Below are 16808 nucleotides of genomic sequence, written 5' to 3'. Positions count from 1 at the left end.
TTCCGGGCCGCACAGCTGGCAGCGCGCCCCGACCCCCCGGCGGGCACCCACGGGCCCGGGAGGAGAGAACAGAGCGACTGGCTGGCAATTCGCGGCTTTCGGACACTTGTAGCCGCCGCGAGCTGGCTGGGCCCACAACTGGCCGGAGGCGCAATGGGGGCTTCTCCTAAGCCTAGACAGAGGTTCGGAGGAGAAGCGGGGCGGGCACTGGGCGGGGAATAGCGAACATTTTCTGCCGAAGTCCGACCGTGCCAGACTTGGGAAAGGGTAACGTTGCGGGCGCTCCGAGCAGCCTCTCGTCTCCGACCTCAGTTTCATCACCTGTAAATTGGAGCCGCTGAGTCCAGTCCGCTTCCAGGAAGAATCGAGCGTAGGAAGCACACAGCGCCGTGAGCAGCGTTGTGAGAGGAGCAGTTGTTCTAAAGCGGGCAGGACCCAAGAGGGTGTCTGTCCCGATATTCCTACTGACCAGAGCTCCTCCGCCTCCCCCCACCACCCAGCCTCACCTCTAGTCCCCAGTCCCGGGTCCCCAGCCCCGGGCCCGGGTCAAAGACCGAATCCTGGAGGGGGGCGCTGTGTCCAGCCCTAAGCGCTTCTCCACGCCCCGCCCCCAGCCCGCCGGCCCCGCCCCCAGCCCGGCCCCTCCGCTGCCCGCCTCGCCTTTGATGCGCCGCGCCCGGCCAATGGGCGCGCGGGGAGGCGCGGGCCGCGGCGGCGGGCTGGGGGCTCGGCGCGCCCGGGCGTCAGTCCGGCCGCGGCACCAGCGGCAGGAGCGAGTCCCGGCGCCGCCTCGGGCTCCGCTCAGCTCCGGGGCTGCTCCGGGAGGAGGAGAGCGAGACAAGGCGCGGCGAGCCTTCAGGGCCCGCCGGCCGGGCGCATGGCTTAGGGACGCCCCCTCCCGCCGCGCCCCCAGCATGGGGAAACTTCACTCCAAGCCGGGTCAGTGTCCCCGCCCGCGCGCCGGCCCCCTGGCCCCCGCCGCCCTCGTCCCTGCGATTGCTAACTCTCTGCCTCTCCTTTCTTTCCGGCTCCCGCCGCCGCCGCCGCCGCGCGCGTTGTGCCTGCAGCCGCCGTGTGCAAGCGTAGGGAGAGCCCGGAAGGTAGGGGTGCGCGGGGCACGGACCGGGGTGGGGGTGGTGGGGGCTAGACGGGGAAGCACCGCGGACTGCAGCGGAATGGCCTAACCCGCGGATCTTATTACCAGGGCCGCCCCCACCCGTTACTCCAGCCGCCAGTCCCACAAACCCTCTCCTTGGAGCTCACTTTGTGTCCCCCTCTCTGCCCCAACTACCCCCTCCCCGCTATCCCGTACTTTCTCTTCTGACCTTCAACCCCTCCCCTACGGTACCCGAATTCCGCGCTCACTGCAGCCCCTTCACCAAGAGCCTGCCTCCTCTCTTTTTGGTCCTCGGCCCCCCTCCGAGATCTTGGCTCCTGCGCCCCTTCTCCTGACCCTCAGTTCCCCTCTTCCCCTCAGCCGGTGTCCGTCCCTCCCCTCCGCAGCCCTGGCCTCTGGCGCTCGCTCTCCTGATGCCCAGACGTGTCCCCCTTGGCTCGCCTCGAGATCCCTGCTCTCGGGGCTTCGAGAACCCCCTTCTGATTACCTGCGTCCCTCTCTCAGGATCGTGCGCAGCTCTCAGCACCCTCCTGGTCCCTTGCTGCCTCTGCCTCGCCCACTCTTTCTCTCCTCTCTCGGGTAACTTTCAGCCTAGGGGCCAGACTCAGGGGCTTCATGTCGTCCCCGCCCCAGGTGACAGCTTCGCTGTGAGCGCCGCCTGGGCTCGGAAAGGCATCGAGGAGTGGATTGGGAGGCAGCGCTGCCCGGGTGGCAGCTCGGGACCCCGACAACTGCGGGCGGCGGGCACCGTTGGCAGAGGAACTCGGGTACGATCCCCACTTACCTCCCTTTCAACCTCAGAGATGGGTCTCCATACACCGCCCCCCCCACCACCCCAGACAACTTATAGCACCTCTTGGCACAGCTTGTAAGTCCAGAAATCCCTTAGCCGCTCCTACCCCACCAACATGACCCTGCACACCCCCTGCCTTGGGCAACCTTACTGGTGACACAGATGGAAGGGGCCAGTTGGGGGGTGGAGGGCTGCCTCGGGGAAAGGTCCTAGGTGAGGTGGGCCAGTTGATGGGGAACTTGTCTGTGCTGGAGGGATTCGGGGACTTGCTCTGATTTCTTCCTGGTTTCTGTGGCCAGTATTCAAAGGTGGATTTGGAGTTGGGCTAGGGAAGAGGGAAGGCGGTTGGGGGTGTCTGGGTGAAAGGCAGGACTGTGCTGCCTCCGAATGTGTTCCAATGTCTGTGGCATTCATCAGTGCCAACTGCCTTGGCGTCCCAGTAGAGCAGGCAGTGATCTGGGTGGGGGCAGAACTTGGGGGGTACTGAGATCAGGGAGACCCCTTAACTTGGCACACAAGGAAAGAGGGCCTCTTTGTGCTCCAGCCTGGCCCACCCCCAGCCTTCACCCAGTGAGCCCCTGAGGCTGGAGTTGTTCCTAGGGGAGCAGTAGATGTGACAGGGGAGTGAGTGAGTCCAGCCGCAGCTCCTGGCCTGGGACTGGTGTTCACAGATGTCCTATGGGCTCTGGAACTCTGCACAGGGCTTTCAGATGGTCTGCGTGGAACTCGAGCAAGCCAAGGATCAAAGGATGAATCAACTTTTTGATGTGACATTTAATTTTTTTTCTTAAACTTAGAGGGGAACAGACTGAGTTTCAGGTCTGGTTAGTCCTTTGGTCTTGTTCATAGGCTGGGGAGGGGCCAGTGGAGTTTTCAGATGTGTGTGTGTGTGTGTCTGTGTGTGTGTGTGTGTGTGTGTCTGTGTGTCAGGGTGGTGGGACCTGGACTGAGTGTAGTCCATTACAGGAGGTGAGCCTGTGGGTAGTTGACTCTTGTGCATGTATGAAATAACCTCTGCATCTTGAGGAAGCTCCCATCTCCTCCTACACTGTCATTGCTGAGCAGGGGGCCTTCTCCTCTCCATTTCTCTTCATCTGTTGGCTAGGCTAGAATTGAAGCTACTGTCCCCTAGGAAGGGCCAACGCTGGGTGGGGGGAGGGGCACTGTAGTTAGGGCCCTTTAAAAACAGAAGTACAAACTTCCCTTTCTTCCCCCCACCATTTCTAGTTTTTGATCTCCTTATTTATTTAAAGCCCAATGAAAATGATCCGATTTAGCCATATGAACAAATGCATTTTGCAGCTCAAGACAGAGGCCAACTGAGTGGATTTCCATTAATCAAGTTTTGGGTTTTTTCAGCCTGTTTATTTTTACAAAGTATTCCTGCAGAATGACATTTATTTGCAGTCCCCCCCCCCCCTTTTTTTTTCTTTCCTAAACTGCCAGGCAGCTTGCTCCATGCTTTAGGGGAAACTTGAAATACAGCGAGGGCTTACTTCAATTGACTTTTATCTTCAAAGCCATAACAAATGTTACCCGCATGTTTTTGGTGGGTCTCCTTGGCATCCAATCCTGGAGGATGGGAGGGAGGAGGAAGGAAGGAGAGGAAAACAAAAGTCTGTCGTTTTTAATTAAATAGTAGTGTTCCCAGCAAGAGGGATGTGAGCCAGTAAAAGTTGCCATTGGGGAAAATGGGGGAGGGGGGGAGGGGGCCCCAGCTTAAGTCTGTGGCTTTGGTGAAGTCACGGGAATTTTGTTGCCTGGTTTCTTCCCCCAGCTGAGGACAGCATGGGATGGGGCCTGCCCCCTCCTTTCCCAGCCCCTTCTCGCAAAGAAATGCTGAGGGGTCATTAGTGTTTGTTCAAAGCACTTTTGAAGATGTGAGACCGAGAGCCATCAGTGTGACATATGTTGGGTGGTGAAGGGTGGGCCCTGCCATCCAGGATATTCAGAAGAGAGAAACTGCCTCCTTGGGAGTCGTGCTTGGTGACTGGGACCCGGACGCCTGGCTTCCCCCTACTGCTAGCCTCATTCCTGAGCCTGCAGAGGTGGAGTTGGCCTAGGGAGAAGCCAGGGTGAACCCAAGGTGAGGGGCTGTCCTGTGGGTGCCTGTGAGGTGATTTCAAGTAGCACTTAGAGGAATATTTTCTATCTTAACAGTTACATTTTTTTTTTTAACCAGAAAAAATAAAATAGCTGGGACATCAAACCCTCGATTTCATGGATATTATTGCTTAGAATGAAGCTAAGTTGAAACAGATAGTCTAAAGTTGATTCTGAAAAAACTGTTAAGTACAACTGGTCAAAGTTGTGAATGAGAAAGAATGCCCCCAGTTTAACATTGAGATACTAAACGGGATTGCAGTAGGCAACCCCCGGTCTGTTTAGTTTCCGTGAGTTATAGGGGCACGGAAAGGGTGGCTCTAGGTTCTTCCATTATCTCATCAGGATGTAGGAGGGTGTGGGCTCCAAAGTGTGCCTCGTTCAAGAGCTGGCAGAGCTTCCCCCCACCCCCCTCCCCAGACCTGTCCCTGTCCTGGGATTGGCTTCTGTCTCTACTCCATCACCCAGCCTTTCACCAAGGCAGCTGGGGACACATTCCTGGCTTGTCCAACCAGCAGTATTATTATTGCAAAGATAACTACTATTTATTAAGCACCCATGTGTGTCAAGCATTTTGCTTACATTATCTTAATCCTCCTCATAACCCTGTAAAATTGCCAGCCAGCTGGTGTGGACTCTGGTTTTCTCCCTTTCTGGAGTACTTACTAGTACTTTCCGGCACCAGAGCATCTGCCTGGAGGGGGTCGCACTTACTCATTCCTAAGAGGTGGCACGCTGGCCAGCTGCCGAGCACTTTGGGGTGAGGCAGGCAGAAGCGTGAGGGGCCCCTGCTTGCCCTCTTCCTCCCTGAGGGGGTCTGAGTAGCTTAGTAAATGTTTAAGGTGGGTCTTAGTTTCATGCAAGATCTTGGGAAGTGAGAGGGTGACCTCATCGGCAATTAACCCATGCCTACCCTTCCGAAAAAGAAATGAATAAATGAGGTCAGTCTCGGCCACAATAGTTTGTCACCTTGTATAAACCATTTTTACCTTTGTCTACCTTAATGAGCTCATCTGCAAAATGGGTGTAATAACCTGCTCATCCCTGGGAGAGTTTTGTCAGGTAACTCTTCATAAAGTGTAGAACCTGGGGAAAGCCTGGCAGGTTCCTGAGGCCCTGGGAAGGTGGAGATGGGGGCCCAGATTATGAAACCAGAGGCTTCCTTCCCCCATACTTTATAGCCTCATTTGGAGGGACACAGGTTAAGACATCTGCCCTTTCAGTGGTACATGATGAGCTTCAAGGGAATATGAGCTCAGAGGAGAAAAATAAGGAGACATGCAAGCTGTCCGAGTTGTACAGAAGATGAATGATACGTGAACAATTTGTATGCCAGACAACTGTGTGCTAGATAATTAGACATTAAAGTAAGCATAATAATCTCAGAGATAAAGGATGATATTAGAAGCGTGAAGCAGCCACAGGCATTAACAAAAGAAAAGCAATTGGAAATGTTGGATCTGGAAGATATAATGGGTAAAATTAACAAGTTTAGTAGATGGATGGAGTAAATGGACACAGATATTGATAGGAGAACACTTGGAGAAGCAGAATCTGCATGTCTGTGAACACTCCTGGAGCGTGCACATGCATGTGCATATATGCACGTTGACCTCCGGATTTAAGACCATCCCCTCCCCCAACCCCCCAGTTTGGCCCTTTTGTTCTTTTATGGCAAAGTCGCCTGAAGAAAACAGGCTGAGCACTTTGGTGCAGGCAAGCCGGCCTCTGGATCAAAGGTGGCTGCCAGGCGGTTTGGTAATTTGATTAGGGGCACCTCGTGCATTTTGATATTTGGGGGAGATTGGGAGGGTGCAGGCATGGTGGGAGCCCGCGGGGACGTATGGGGCTGGGTGATGAGATTGGAGGCCGGCCCAGCTGCTGCCTGAGTGCTGGATTCCAGGGGAATTACCCTTGAATGATACCAGTTGGCACAATTAAAAGGCCCCATGTCTTCACCATATGGAAAGTGTTAGGCCTCCTTACGTGGTTTCAAAGCTATGTGCCGGGAGGTGGACTTGACATTTGAGGTAGAGCATAAATTAAATATTTGGTGTTTCACAATTAAAAGATGATTTGCTTTGAGGCTAGAGGAGGCGTTTGGGCTTCCACTCACTGGCTTCTTTGAGTTCTCCACGGAGGGTGCCCTCTGCCTGTGGCACCCAGGCCAGCTTCCTAGCCCCACCTGGCAGCTTTCTGGACCTGTGGGGGATGGGGAGGGGAGCAGGGGTAAGCTGGAGCTGGGCAGGGTGCCAGGGGGGCTTCTGGTTTCCGGTAGGTCTGGGTCCCTCAGGATGGTGGAAAGTGGGCAAGGGTGTCATTCTGGATACGTTAAAGCGTCTCTGTGACGGGGTCTCTGATAGAGGCTTTTAGGAGTGTCTTATCCTCCCTACAAAACTTTTCGTCTTTGAGAAGGACTCTGGTTCCCCGAGTCAGGATGTCATGTGTGTGCTTTCCCTCAAACTCAGGAATAGACACTCTACATTCACACCTTGTGCAGACTGTCGTAAACTCAGTGGGAAGCTAAACCAGGAGACAACCGCAGTATGTCCCACAAACTTCTAGACTTGGGGAATGTTTAATCCCCTCGCCCTGTGGGGGTGTCAGAGTGAGGCGATAATGCGGGTGATGACCAGACAGAGCGTATTTCTCCTCATACCAGGAAGCTTGGGCAACGGGCTCAGGGGCCAGACTGTTCCTCTGAGGCCTTAAAGCAACAAGCCTGAGTGGTCAGCAAAGGAAGAACCACCTCCTGAGCAATCCATCTTCCTTGTGGCAGTCCCAGGGCGTGTGGTGGGCTCTCGTGATAAATTTGCTCAGTGAATGAATGAAGAATGAATGAAGATGGATTAGGTCACCATCCCTGCCTCTTCCTCCCCCGGCCAGGTAAAGCTGGAAGCAGGAATAAATGACAGACTGTGAGTTGGTCTTTTCTTCCAGACTCTTAGCTGTTCATTCACTATGATCAATAACGAATTGCTATTAACTATGAATTCCCTAGCCAAGACAGGCATTGAGGCTACAGTGGCAGATCACAGAGCGGTGATGCCTGTCCTCCTGTGGCTTCCAGTCTAATAAAGGAGATGAAGAATAAGGATGTGCACAGGTGCGTTGGCAGACAGTGACACTCGTGGGAGGCTGGGCCAGTGAGGAAGGAAGTGTGGACAGAGGCGATGGGTTTGTGCAGCGGGAGCTGGGGGAGGCCCCGGTGCATTAGTGTCTGTGGTTGGGTTGAGCCCTCGAGAAGGGACTGTGGGCTTCAAGTGGCTGTGCATCCTTTGGGGCCTGAAACTCTCTGGTGCTCCTTCTTTCTACAAAGCCGTCCCCCCACATTTTAGTGGGTCTTGGTACAGGTGAGCTCCCTGTCCCTCTGGACAGGTGGGTGGGGTGGAGCCCGCCTGGCAGCCAGCCTGCTGTCCAGACGCCAGCACGCTCTGTAGAGTGGATTAGCAGGCGGTGTCATGCCCAGGGACGGGGGGGCATTGCCCCAGCTGTTTGGGTGAGGGCCGGCCCCTGCTGCCCTTTGTGGGAGGAAGGTCAGAGGCCTAGCCGTGGGTGGGATGTGGCGCCTGAGCCATGGGATTGGCAGAGGGAGGCACCCCAAGGGCCAGGGGGTGTAGTGGCATGCCAATCCCAGGGAGAGCCTGTCCTGCCCCAGAATTGCTGTGAGCCTGTGCTGGAGGGAAGAGGGTCTCCTGCCTCAGTTTACCAGATGTGTCTGAGGAAGAGGAGTGCAGTGTGACCCTCTGGGCAAGGGGCAGGGGCCCACAAGGAGATCTGTGGGCCCCCAGGGAGTCAGGGACTCCTCAATCCTCCTTATGGGCTTCCTAGGTGGCGCTAGTGGTAAAGAACACCCGCCTGCCAGTGCAGGAGATATAAAAGACACAGGTTTGATCCCTGGGTCGGGAAGATCCCCTGGAGGAGGGCATGGCAACCCACTCCAGTATGCTTGCCTGGAGAATCCCATGGACAGAGGAGCCTGGCGGGCTACAGTCCATGGAGTCACAAAGAGTCAGACACGACTGAAGCGACTTAGCACACACGCATACACAATCCTTTTTGCTCGAGGTTTCTTGCAACCTCACTCACTGTGACTGTAGGTTCACAACTTTGGAATATTTAGGTCACTTGTTGGATTCCAAAGCAGGCACTTCAGGCTGCCTCCCTGACTTCCTGCTCTCTTTTCTACTCACACATGTTCTTTTTGTGGCTCTTGTCTCTCACAGACATTCTTTCTCTTCCTCTCGCTCTCTCTCCCCCTCCTTTCCCCTCGCCTCCTCCCTCCCCCACTCCCCGAGGAAGGAAAAAATTCAGACTCTCACAAACAAAATATCTGCCATTCCATCCAAGGGAGAACTGAGGCAGGAGCCCAGAATATCCTGGAAGAAACGCCAGCGAGAGCTGAAGGCCTCGGTTGTTTAATCTGGAAGGCAGTCTTTGATGTCACCGTGCTCCGTTTATCCTGGGAAGCTGCCTGCTTCTTTATGGCTTGCTTCAGACTCTGCACATGAAGAATGGCCGAGTTCCTTCAGGAGCTGGAGGAAAAGGCTGATCACTCCCGAAAGGGCAGGCTTGGTGATGCTGCCACTCCTGCCAAGCCCAGGTGGGGTGGAGAACCTTCTCCAAACAAGCATTTGCAGAGACATAAGTAATTCTTTGATAACTTCCCAGGAAAGCAGAGGGGGCTGTTTATCCACGCGGTACCTGTCACAGGGCTTTGCGAGGGAAGCCTCAGGTCCCTCTGCTGAAGTCATCCTTTGCCCCAGAAAGGCAGCACGCAGGAGGTCTTACCAGGTGACTCTGCCCCCCGGGGTGTGTCCCGGATGTGTGTTTGTTTCGAGGGCTCCAAGGAATTGCTCTGGGCTTCACTTTCCTTACCTATTGAGCCGTGTGGGCCTATGTGTGGCTGACACCTTTCAGAGGAGCCCAGGGTAATGGGTGGGCTTCACAGTGAGTGGTGTGTGGCATCAGCTGAAGGATCCTTCCCTTCTCTGGGCCTGTAATCTTCTAGCTGAAAAGTAAGATAAAATGTATTACATTTATTGCAATTTAGAAACTGTGTATTGAATGCATTCTATTCAAGTCATTTATGCATCTGTGCAATAGAAATTCAGTACTTACTTTATGCCAGGTATACATCTGCTCTGTCAGTAGAGCATGGTCCTTGTTTTCATGGACCTTACCTCTAGTCAGAAAAGATAAGTGCTTTTAAAAACAAATTACACAATCTAAGTTGTGATTTATGCCTCAAAGGAGAGGTTCTGGGTGCTTTGAGAACACTTAATAGGAATCAGACCTAATCTGGGTGGCTGTTCATTCCACAGATTTTAGAGTGTGGTTAGGATGTTCTGGAAATTATGGGAATAGAACATACTTCCTACCTCTTAGAACTTAGAGTTTAGTGACTCTAAACTTTCATCTTTGCCTCTCATCTATTTTTCTTATCTTATTGCTTTGGTTAGAATATCCTTGACTGATTAATAACTATTAAGTATGATGTTCATTGTTTAACTAGTTAAGAAAGCTTTCTTTATCTCCTGACTTGCTAAGATTTTTTAAACTAGGAATAATTATTGAATTTTATCAAATGCTGTTGGGGTATTGATGGAGCTGATGGTTCTTTGCTAACATAATGTGTGATTTATATGAATGATTTACATTGCCAGATTTCCTAGAGTTTAAGTTTCTTTGCATTCCTAAACTAAATCCTTCTTTGCCGTGCTAGACTGATACTTCAAAAGATTACTATATTTTATTTACTAGGCTTCCCAGGTGGCGCTAGTGGTAAAGAACCCACCTGCCAATGCAGGGGACATAAGAGACGTGGGTTCGATCCCTAGGTCAGGAAGATCCCCTAGAGGAGGTCACGGCAACCCACTCCAGTATTCTTGCCTAGAGAATCCCATGGACAGAGAGGAGCCTGGCAGTCCAGAAGGTCACAAAGAGTCGGACATGACTGAAGCGACTTAGCACATATTTGACTTGCTAAAACTTTACTTTGGATTGATATTCATGTTTGATTGGCCCATGTTTGAAAAGTTATCTCCTGAATAATGACAATATTTAGGGAATGTTAGAGAATGCTCCGGGCACTCTGAAAGTCTAGAGCAGGGAGTGCCAACTGGTCCAGGGTCACAGGTGGTCTCAGAGGAGCTGTGATTTGAGCCCAAAGTTGCATAGGGAGAGGCGTAGTGGTGAGCGAGGCAACGAGAGACAACATGTAACAGCCATATGGGTGTTTGCTGGACAGACCCACCGCATGTGAGAAAGCCCTGCAGTGAAGAGGGCAGTTTGTTTGCGATGCCGACTGAAGTTCAGTTGGCTGAAGAGGGGTCACGGCCTGGGCCTGGGGGCCTTCTCAGCCATGCCAAGGAGCTTAGTCTTTGTCCAGAGGAGAGACAAGTGTGTGAGGGGCCCTGTGTGAGGGGCCAGCAGGACAGAGGTGAGCCCTTTGATCTAGGGGAAGAAGGAATGTGGGGAAGGATGGGCTCTGCCTTGTAAAAATACTTTGGAGGATAAAGAGGAATCAAGTGACTGATTCTGTGGGCTGAGGGAGAGATTCCGGAAGGTCTGCCTCGATCCAGGCACAGTGCTTAGTTCTCGAGGGCCACCCAGGGGACTCTTGAGGGGGCTACAGGTGGGTGAAGGACCAGGAGAAGTAGAATAGACCTCCAGGCGGTGTAAGGGGGTGGTTAAAGAGCGAGGGCTCTGCGGCCCAATGTCCTGGGTTCAGATCCTGCTGCACCGTTTTCTGCCTGTGGGACCTTGGGCACAGTGTTGAACCTCTGTCAGCCAGGGACCTAGCGGGAAACAGCCACTCCAGAGAGTCTAAATGAAATTAGCTTCCAGAGGTATGGGCAGCGTTCAGGGAGCCTTCATGGGGTCTTGAGGTACCCAGGGTCTGGTGGGCCCCTGGCAATAGGAGGGAGCTGTTACCACCGCCCGTGGCCCCCGGGCAGAAAGGGCCAGGAAGGATGTGTTGGATATTTTGGATTGGATCCATGTAGGAATCACAGCTGAGGATGGGTGGAGACCAGGCAGAAGCTATAAAGATGGAGGATTAACTGCAGTCAGAGATATGGTACAGAAGTAGGGAGGAGGTGCAGAAGAAACACACCACCCCCATCTCCTGGCATCCTCCAGTTTCTTGCCGGGGCCTCCCATTGGCAGCTGAATTCAGAAGCCAGAGCCTGGGAAGCCCTGGTGAATGGGTCCACGGGGTAATCTTCCTGAGGGCACAGAGCAACACCGGATGGGAGGTGGGGGGTGGGGATGGGGAGGGCGGGTAATGGGTGAGGGTGGGGATGAAATAGACTAATCAGCTCTGTGCTTGAGTTTCCTCATCTGTAGAGTGAGGATGATAATAGTGTCTGCTTCACAGGGCGGCTGTGAGGACTCTAACTGTAAAATGGTTGTAATATGGGACGGGTCGTAAGTGTAAGTTCACTCTTACCGTTACAAAACCAGGAAGAGACACAGGGTTACAGAGATTGGAGGAGGTGTTTTTGAAAGACGTGGCTTGTCAATACAGCTCCAAGGATGGTAAGACTGAAACCAGGGGTCAGGATCTAAAGGACCTGCAGGGACCAGAGAAGTCATATTCACCAGTGCATCAGGCTGGCTGGGAGACGCCCGGGAGGTGGGGAGGACTCGGATGCCCTGGGGAGCACATGTGCTGTGTCTGGGGAGCAGCGCCCCTCAGCCCCAGCCAGCTGTTGCCATGTGGGAATGTGGCCTGGTGTTGCCACATCTTTTGATCGTTAAGAGAATCCAGCCGTCTGGATTTTTATGTGAAATTTTTCTAATTTAAAAAATTATCGTCAACTACATAAAAATTTTCAAAAACACTCTTTTGGGTGGACCCAGACAGCTGGATATGGCCTGGCTTGTGACTGTCGATTTAAACCTACAAGATTTTGGTGGGGTATGACTGTGTGAGGGATAATAGCACATACAAGTGAATATTAAAGTGCCTAATACTGTACATGCATTCTTCACATGTATTATTCCCCTGTGTACAGCTGAGAAGACGGGCTCAGCAAGTTAAACTCCTGAGCCCAGCTGGGGAGGGTGGGCTGCCTCCAAGGCAGAGGGTACAGCCCAAGCCAAGGCTGGGAGCTTGGGAGTCATGGATAGTATGTTTCAGTTGGTAGAGAGAAGGACGGGAGGGCAGGTGGGGTCAGTACAGTGTAGATGTGGTTTGTGGCCCCTTTTATATCAAAGCCCAGAGTGTGCCCGTAGTAGGTGTCAGGGGTGTGTTTAGAGCTTTCCGAATCAGACTTCCCAACTCTCCCAGCCAGGTGGCCCTGGGTTACCTGATAGCTTACCGCAGATCCTCAGCTTTCCCATCTGTGGAATGGGCGGTCATAGTTTCCTGCCTTGTGGAGTCATTCAGAGAGTGAAATGCACTCACTCTGGCAAATCAGAGCGAACACAGCGGACATCGCCCCTCCTCTTGCAGCTGTCTGGTGTGGTTAGTGGATGCTCACCCAGATGTGCACTGCATGTGATGAAGGGAAAGAACAGGGCGTGGTAAGAGGGAACGAGGAGGGGTTCTCCTTTGGTTTAGGGAACTAAGTTGTTGAGTCCCAAAAGGATAAATAGCCAGGTGATGAAAGGTTTGCTAAAAACAGCTCAGACAAAGGGTTTGGGAAGTGCAAAGGCCACAAGGCTTGACTGCTGAGTAGGGACTCTAACCCACTTCTGGTGTCCGACTTAGGACAGTCCAGTCCCTGAGATGTTCAAGTAGAAATGCAAGGTCCAGTGCCAGGGGTGGGTAGCGCTTGGGGGTTGCGGGGCGGGATGCTATATGTTCCAACTTGTTTTGAGCCCTTGTCCACCTGCTGCAAATCTTCTTCCACAGTTTTATTTATTTTTTTATTGATGTCTGATCCCTCCAGATTGTCTTCCTTCTGGCTGAGTGGGAGATGGGGGAGAACCTCGGGTCCCATGAAAGCTTGGAGCTGATTGGCTGCTCTGCTGTGTGCTGCCCAAGCCCCCAGCCTTGAGCTTGAGGACAGAGCTGGAGCCCTGGGGAGGGTGGGGCAGAGCGTAAAAGGTGCCTGTCAGCAGGATGGGCCTGGCCACCCTCAGGCCACAAGTAAGGCTGGGGAAGACCCCAACCTCCCAAGTGTGTCTCTTACTCCAGAGGTCTGCACAGGCTGGGGGTGGGAGGGCTCTCACGGAGGCTTTGGCTCATGGCAGCTCCATTGAGTAGGTTTGAGGGTGCTACTTTGGGGTACCTTGTTACAGGCCAGCTTTTGACCTTGACCTTGTTTCAGCCTTCTTTCCCCCAGGGATCTGGATAGACTTCAAAGGCACAACGATGATGTCAGAAAAGTACTACAAACCAGGAAGGAAGTTGCCTTTTAAGTGGGTGCTGGGGGCACTTTTCTTGCTCCCCTGTCCTGGAGATCTCAAGGAACCCACTGCCCCAGGCAGTCTTGGGCACCTGCCTCCTTACTGGGTGTTCTGCGGCTGCAGCTTCGGTGTGGCTGCTAAGTGCCTCCTGTATGCCGAGCTTGTGCTGAACTGTCGGTCCAGCATTGAGCGTCTGCTGTATGCCAGGCCCTGGGCCAAGAGCTGTCCCTGCTGCTCAGTTCTCCCAGCCCCACTCTGAGGCAGGCACTGTCGTTACCCCATCTTACTGCTGGGGACACTGAGATTTTAAGGAAATCTGCCTTCTTGCCCAAAGTCCCTTGACTTGGAAGTGGCATCTTGCTCTAGCAAGATGCAAATTCAGAGCAGTCTGATTTTAGAGCTGTCTTAACTCACTATAGGTGAGTTTTGTTTTTTTTTCTTAAACTGTGTCTTCTAAGCCCATTCATGGCTCTTGAAATCTATGTAGTGACCAGTATTTAAAAAAAATGAAATAGACAAAAACAAAAATAGGAGAGAACATCCTGTGTAGTAATAGTGAATGTTGCTTTGTGTCACTTTCTGTTTAGTTTATAGTCATGGACAGGCATGTCTATAGATGATAGATATGGATATACAGACATGGAAATCCATGCCAATAAACAGATAAATAGATTTAGATATGTCTATAAAAAGAAAGAAAGTGAAGTCGCTCAGTTGTGTCTGACTCTTTGCGACCCCATGGACTGTAGCCTACCAGGCTCCTCTGTCCATGGAATTTTCCAGGCAAGAGTAGTGGAGTGGGTTGCCATTTCCTTCTCCAGGGGATCTTCCCAACACAGGGATTGAACCCGGGTCTCCTGCATTGCAGGCAGATGCTTTACCATCTGAGCCACCAGGGAAGCCCAGATATGTTTATATCTAAATACATATCTATACCCTATACTGAGGCCCATTATAAAACACAGTTCTTATTGTGGGTCACTATAAGTGTTAGGAAACACTGGTGTTTGGTCACTGGTCTAGACTCTGAATTTGAATGCCTGGTTTCAGGACCTAGCCCTGCTTCTCACTGGCTGTTGAGCAAGTTCCCTAACCTCTCTGTGCCAAAGTTTTCTTTCTTGACATCAGGGCTTTTTGGTTTGTTGACAGTTTGGTCAGAACAAATTTTCCCAGGATTGCCATAGTTGCTGTCTTGTTCACCCACTCCCTTTGCTTAGGGCATGAAGAGGGCCCTTGGGGGCCCCATGTCATCTCACCTTAGAAACCAGCCTCTGAGCATGACAAGCAGCAGCTGCATCCTGCAAACTCAATCCTTCTGGACAGAACACTGTTTGGGGAATCCTGAGCCCAGCTTAGCCATTAGGTGTCTACTGTGACCTCTCCTGGCCTTTGCTTCCTCCTCTCAGAATGTTCTGAAGAAAAGATGGATGTCTAGGATTTTTTGTGTGTGTAACAAATTAGTCCAAAACTTAGTGACTTAATCATTTTGTGATCTGCTTAAGATTATGCAGCTTGAGCAGGGCTTGGCAGGGGCACCTTATCTCCAGCTCCATGTGGCCTAGTTGGGTTGGCTCCAACAGCAAGGGGCCAGCTGCCACAGGTCCACTTGGCTCGTATGTCTGGGGCTTCAGTTCTCTTCCAGATGGCCTCACCTCAGGGTTAGCTCGGGCTTCCTCATAGTATGGCAGTCTCAGGGTAATCAGACTTCTTATATGATGGCCAACTTCCTACAAGTGCAAAAGTGGAAACTGCCAGACCTTTTTAGGATTTAGACCTAGAGTTGGCAGTGTTACATTCTCTTTGTTAAAGCTAGTCACAGGTTCAGCCCAGGTTCAGGGGAAGGGACTACACAGGGGCATAAATACTGGGAGGTGTGATAGAATGAAAGGAAAGTCCAAGTGAAAGTGTTAGTCACTCAGTCGTGTCCGACTCTTTGAGACCCCAAGGACTGTAGCCCACTGGGCTGTTCTGTCCATGGGATTGTCCAGGCAAGAATACCACAGTGGGTTGCTATTTCCTTCTACAGGGGAATCTCCCGACCCAGGGATCCAACCCTGGTCTCCTGCATCGCAGGCAAATGCTTTACCATCTGCCACCAGGGGAGCTCCAGCTGTGATGGATTGGGGGCCATCAGAGTGGTCTACCAGGAGGGAGGATATGGTCTCCTGGAGAGATACTGCTGAGAGCCTAAGAAAAGGTGTCCATTGGATTTTGGGTCCTGGTGGTCACAGTCCGGTTTGGCAGGAGCTGTCTTGGTGGAATGATAGCACGGGTGAGACTGGCATGGATCCTGATGGGATGAGGAATGCTTGCACGGGAGCAGAAGGACATACATGTGTGAACATCCATGGCTACATTTGAAAGAAGGAAAACTTGTAGTAACTCAAATATCCATCACCAGGAGATAGGCCATTAAGCAGTGGTGTAGCCATTCCATTTTAGGATCTCTCTGCAACTGGTAAAACCAGGTTGGGTGAGGGCCATAGGCTGACAGGAAGGAGGCCCTGAGATGTTTTTGAATGAGCAAAGCAAGAACAAAACATCAGTATAGGGTGGACCCGTTTTTTGCACTATACAAGAGTCTGTTCAGGCCTGTGTCTCTATATATTTGCTGATTCACATGGAAAGATCTGGAATAATACACTGTCAAAGTCTGTTTCCCTGAGGTGTGCAGTGGTGGGAGATGGTGAGGAGAGAAGGAATTCACTTTTTAACATTATACATTTTTACACTGTTTGATTTTTTTCCCCCAGTGAGCACGTACCACTTTTGTATTTTTCTCATTTAGGAGAAATGAGAAAATAGCACACCTAGACAGCTCCAGGGACACGCTTTTCTGGACGAGATGGGGAGAGATGCCAATAGCTGGAAGGGGATGTGCAGCTGGGATGGACTCAGGGTAGTGCCCTTAGGGGTCCCTCCCCCACCAAGCCCTCTATTTCTTTTCTGGCAAAGCTGGAGTTTCCCACCCCCACCAAGCCAGGGTCTTCAAAATTCATGACGGCAGCAGCTTCAGAGGGGTTTGTGGCTAAGTAAGTGTGACCTTTCTCTGTGTGGATGAGTCAGGACCTTTTGAATTTGAAGCCCATCTCAGCTGTTTCCTACAGAGGCCTGTTATTGACCTGTGTAGTGGGGAGGTCGGAAGGGTGAATTGAATTCGATCAACTGTGTCCGACTCTTTGTGACCCCATGGACTCAGTCCTCTGTCCATGGGATTCTCCAGACAAGAGTACTGGAGTGGGTTGCCATGCCCTCCTCCAGGGCATCTTCCTGATCCAGGGAGCAAACCCAGGTCTCCCACATTGCAGGCAGATTCTTTACCATCTGAGCCACTAGGGAAACCTAAATTCAGGAAAGCTGGGTCCTAGAGCTCCATCCAGCTCTGTCCCAGGGTGGCAGCTCCTGCTATCAGCTCTGGTTTCTTTTGGGTCAGCT

General features: G+C 52.2%; 1 protein-coding gene across 1 annotated transcript in view; it reads left to right on the top strand.

Annotated features, from left to right (window-relative positions):
* The first annotated feature begins 725 nt into the window (after positions 1 to 725).
* Positions 726 to 16808, top strand: part of NKD1 (NKD inhibitor of WNT signaling pathway 1) — an 89559-nt gene continuing 73476 nt past the window's right edge. Inside the window, exons 1-3 of the mRNA XM_043435404.1 lie at positions 726 to 939; positions 1068 to 1100; positions 1751 to 1884. Of these exons, the coding sequence (XP_043291339.1) occupies positions 915 to 939; positions 1068 to 1100; positions 1751 to 1884 (192 nt within the window). The 5' untranslated portion in view covers positions 726 to 914. The remainder of the gene's footprint in view (positions 940 to 1067; positions 1101 to 1750; positions 1885 to 16808) is intronic.

This window comes from Cervus canadensis, chromosome 18, assembly GCF_019320065.1.
Source record: "Cervus canadensis isolate Bull #8, Minnesota chromosome 18, ASM1932006v1, whole genome shotgun sequence".
Classification (NCBI taxonomy): Eukaryota; Metazoa; Chordata; class Mammalia; order Artiodactyla; family Cervidae; genus Cervus; species Cervus canadensis.
The sequence above is the reverse complement of the archived record's forward strand: the minus strand, read 5'-3'. Positions and strand labels throughout refer to the sequence as shown.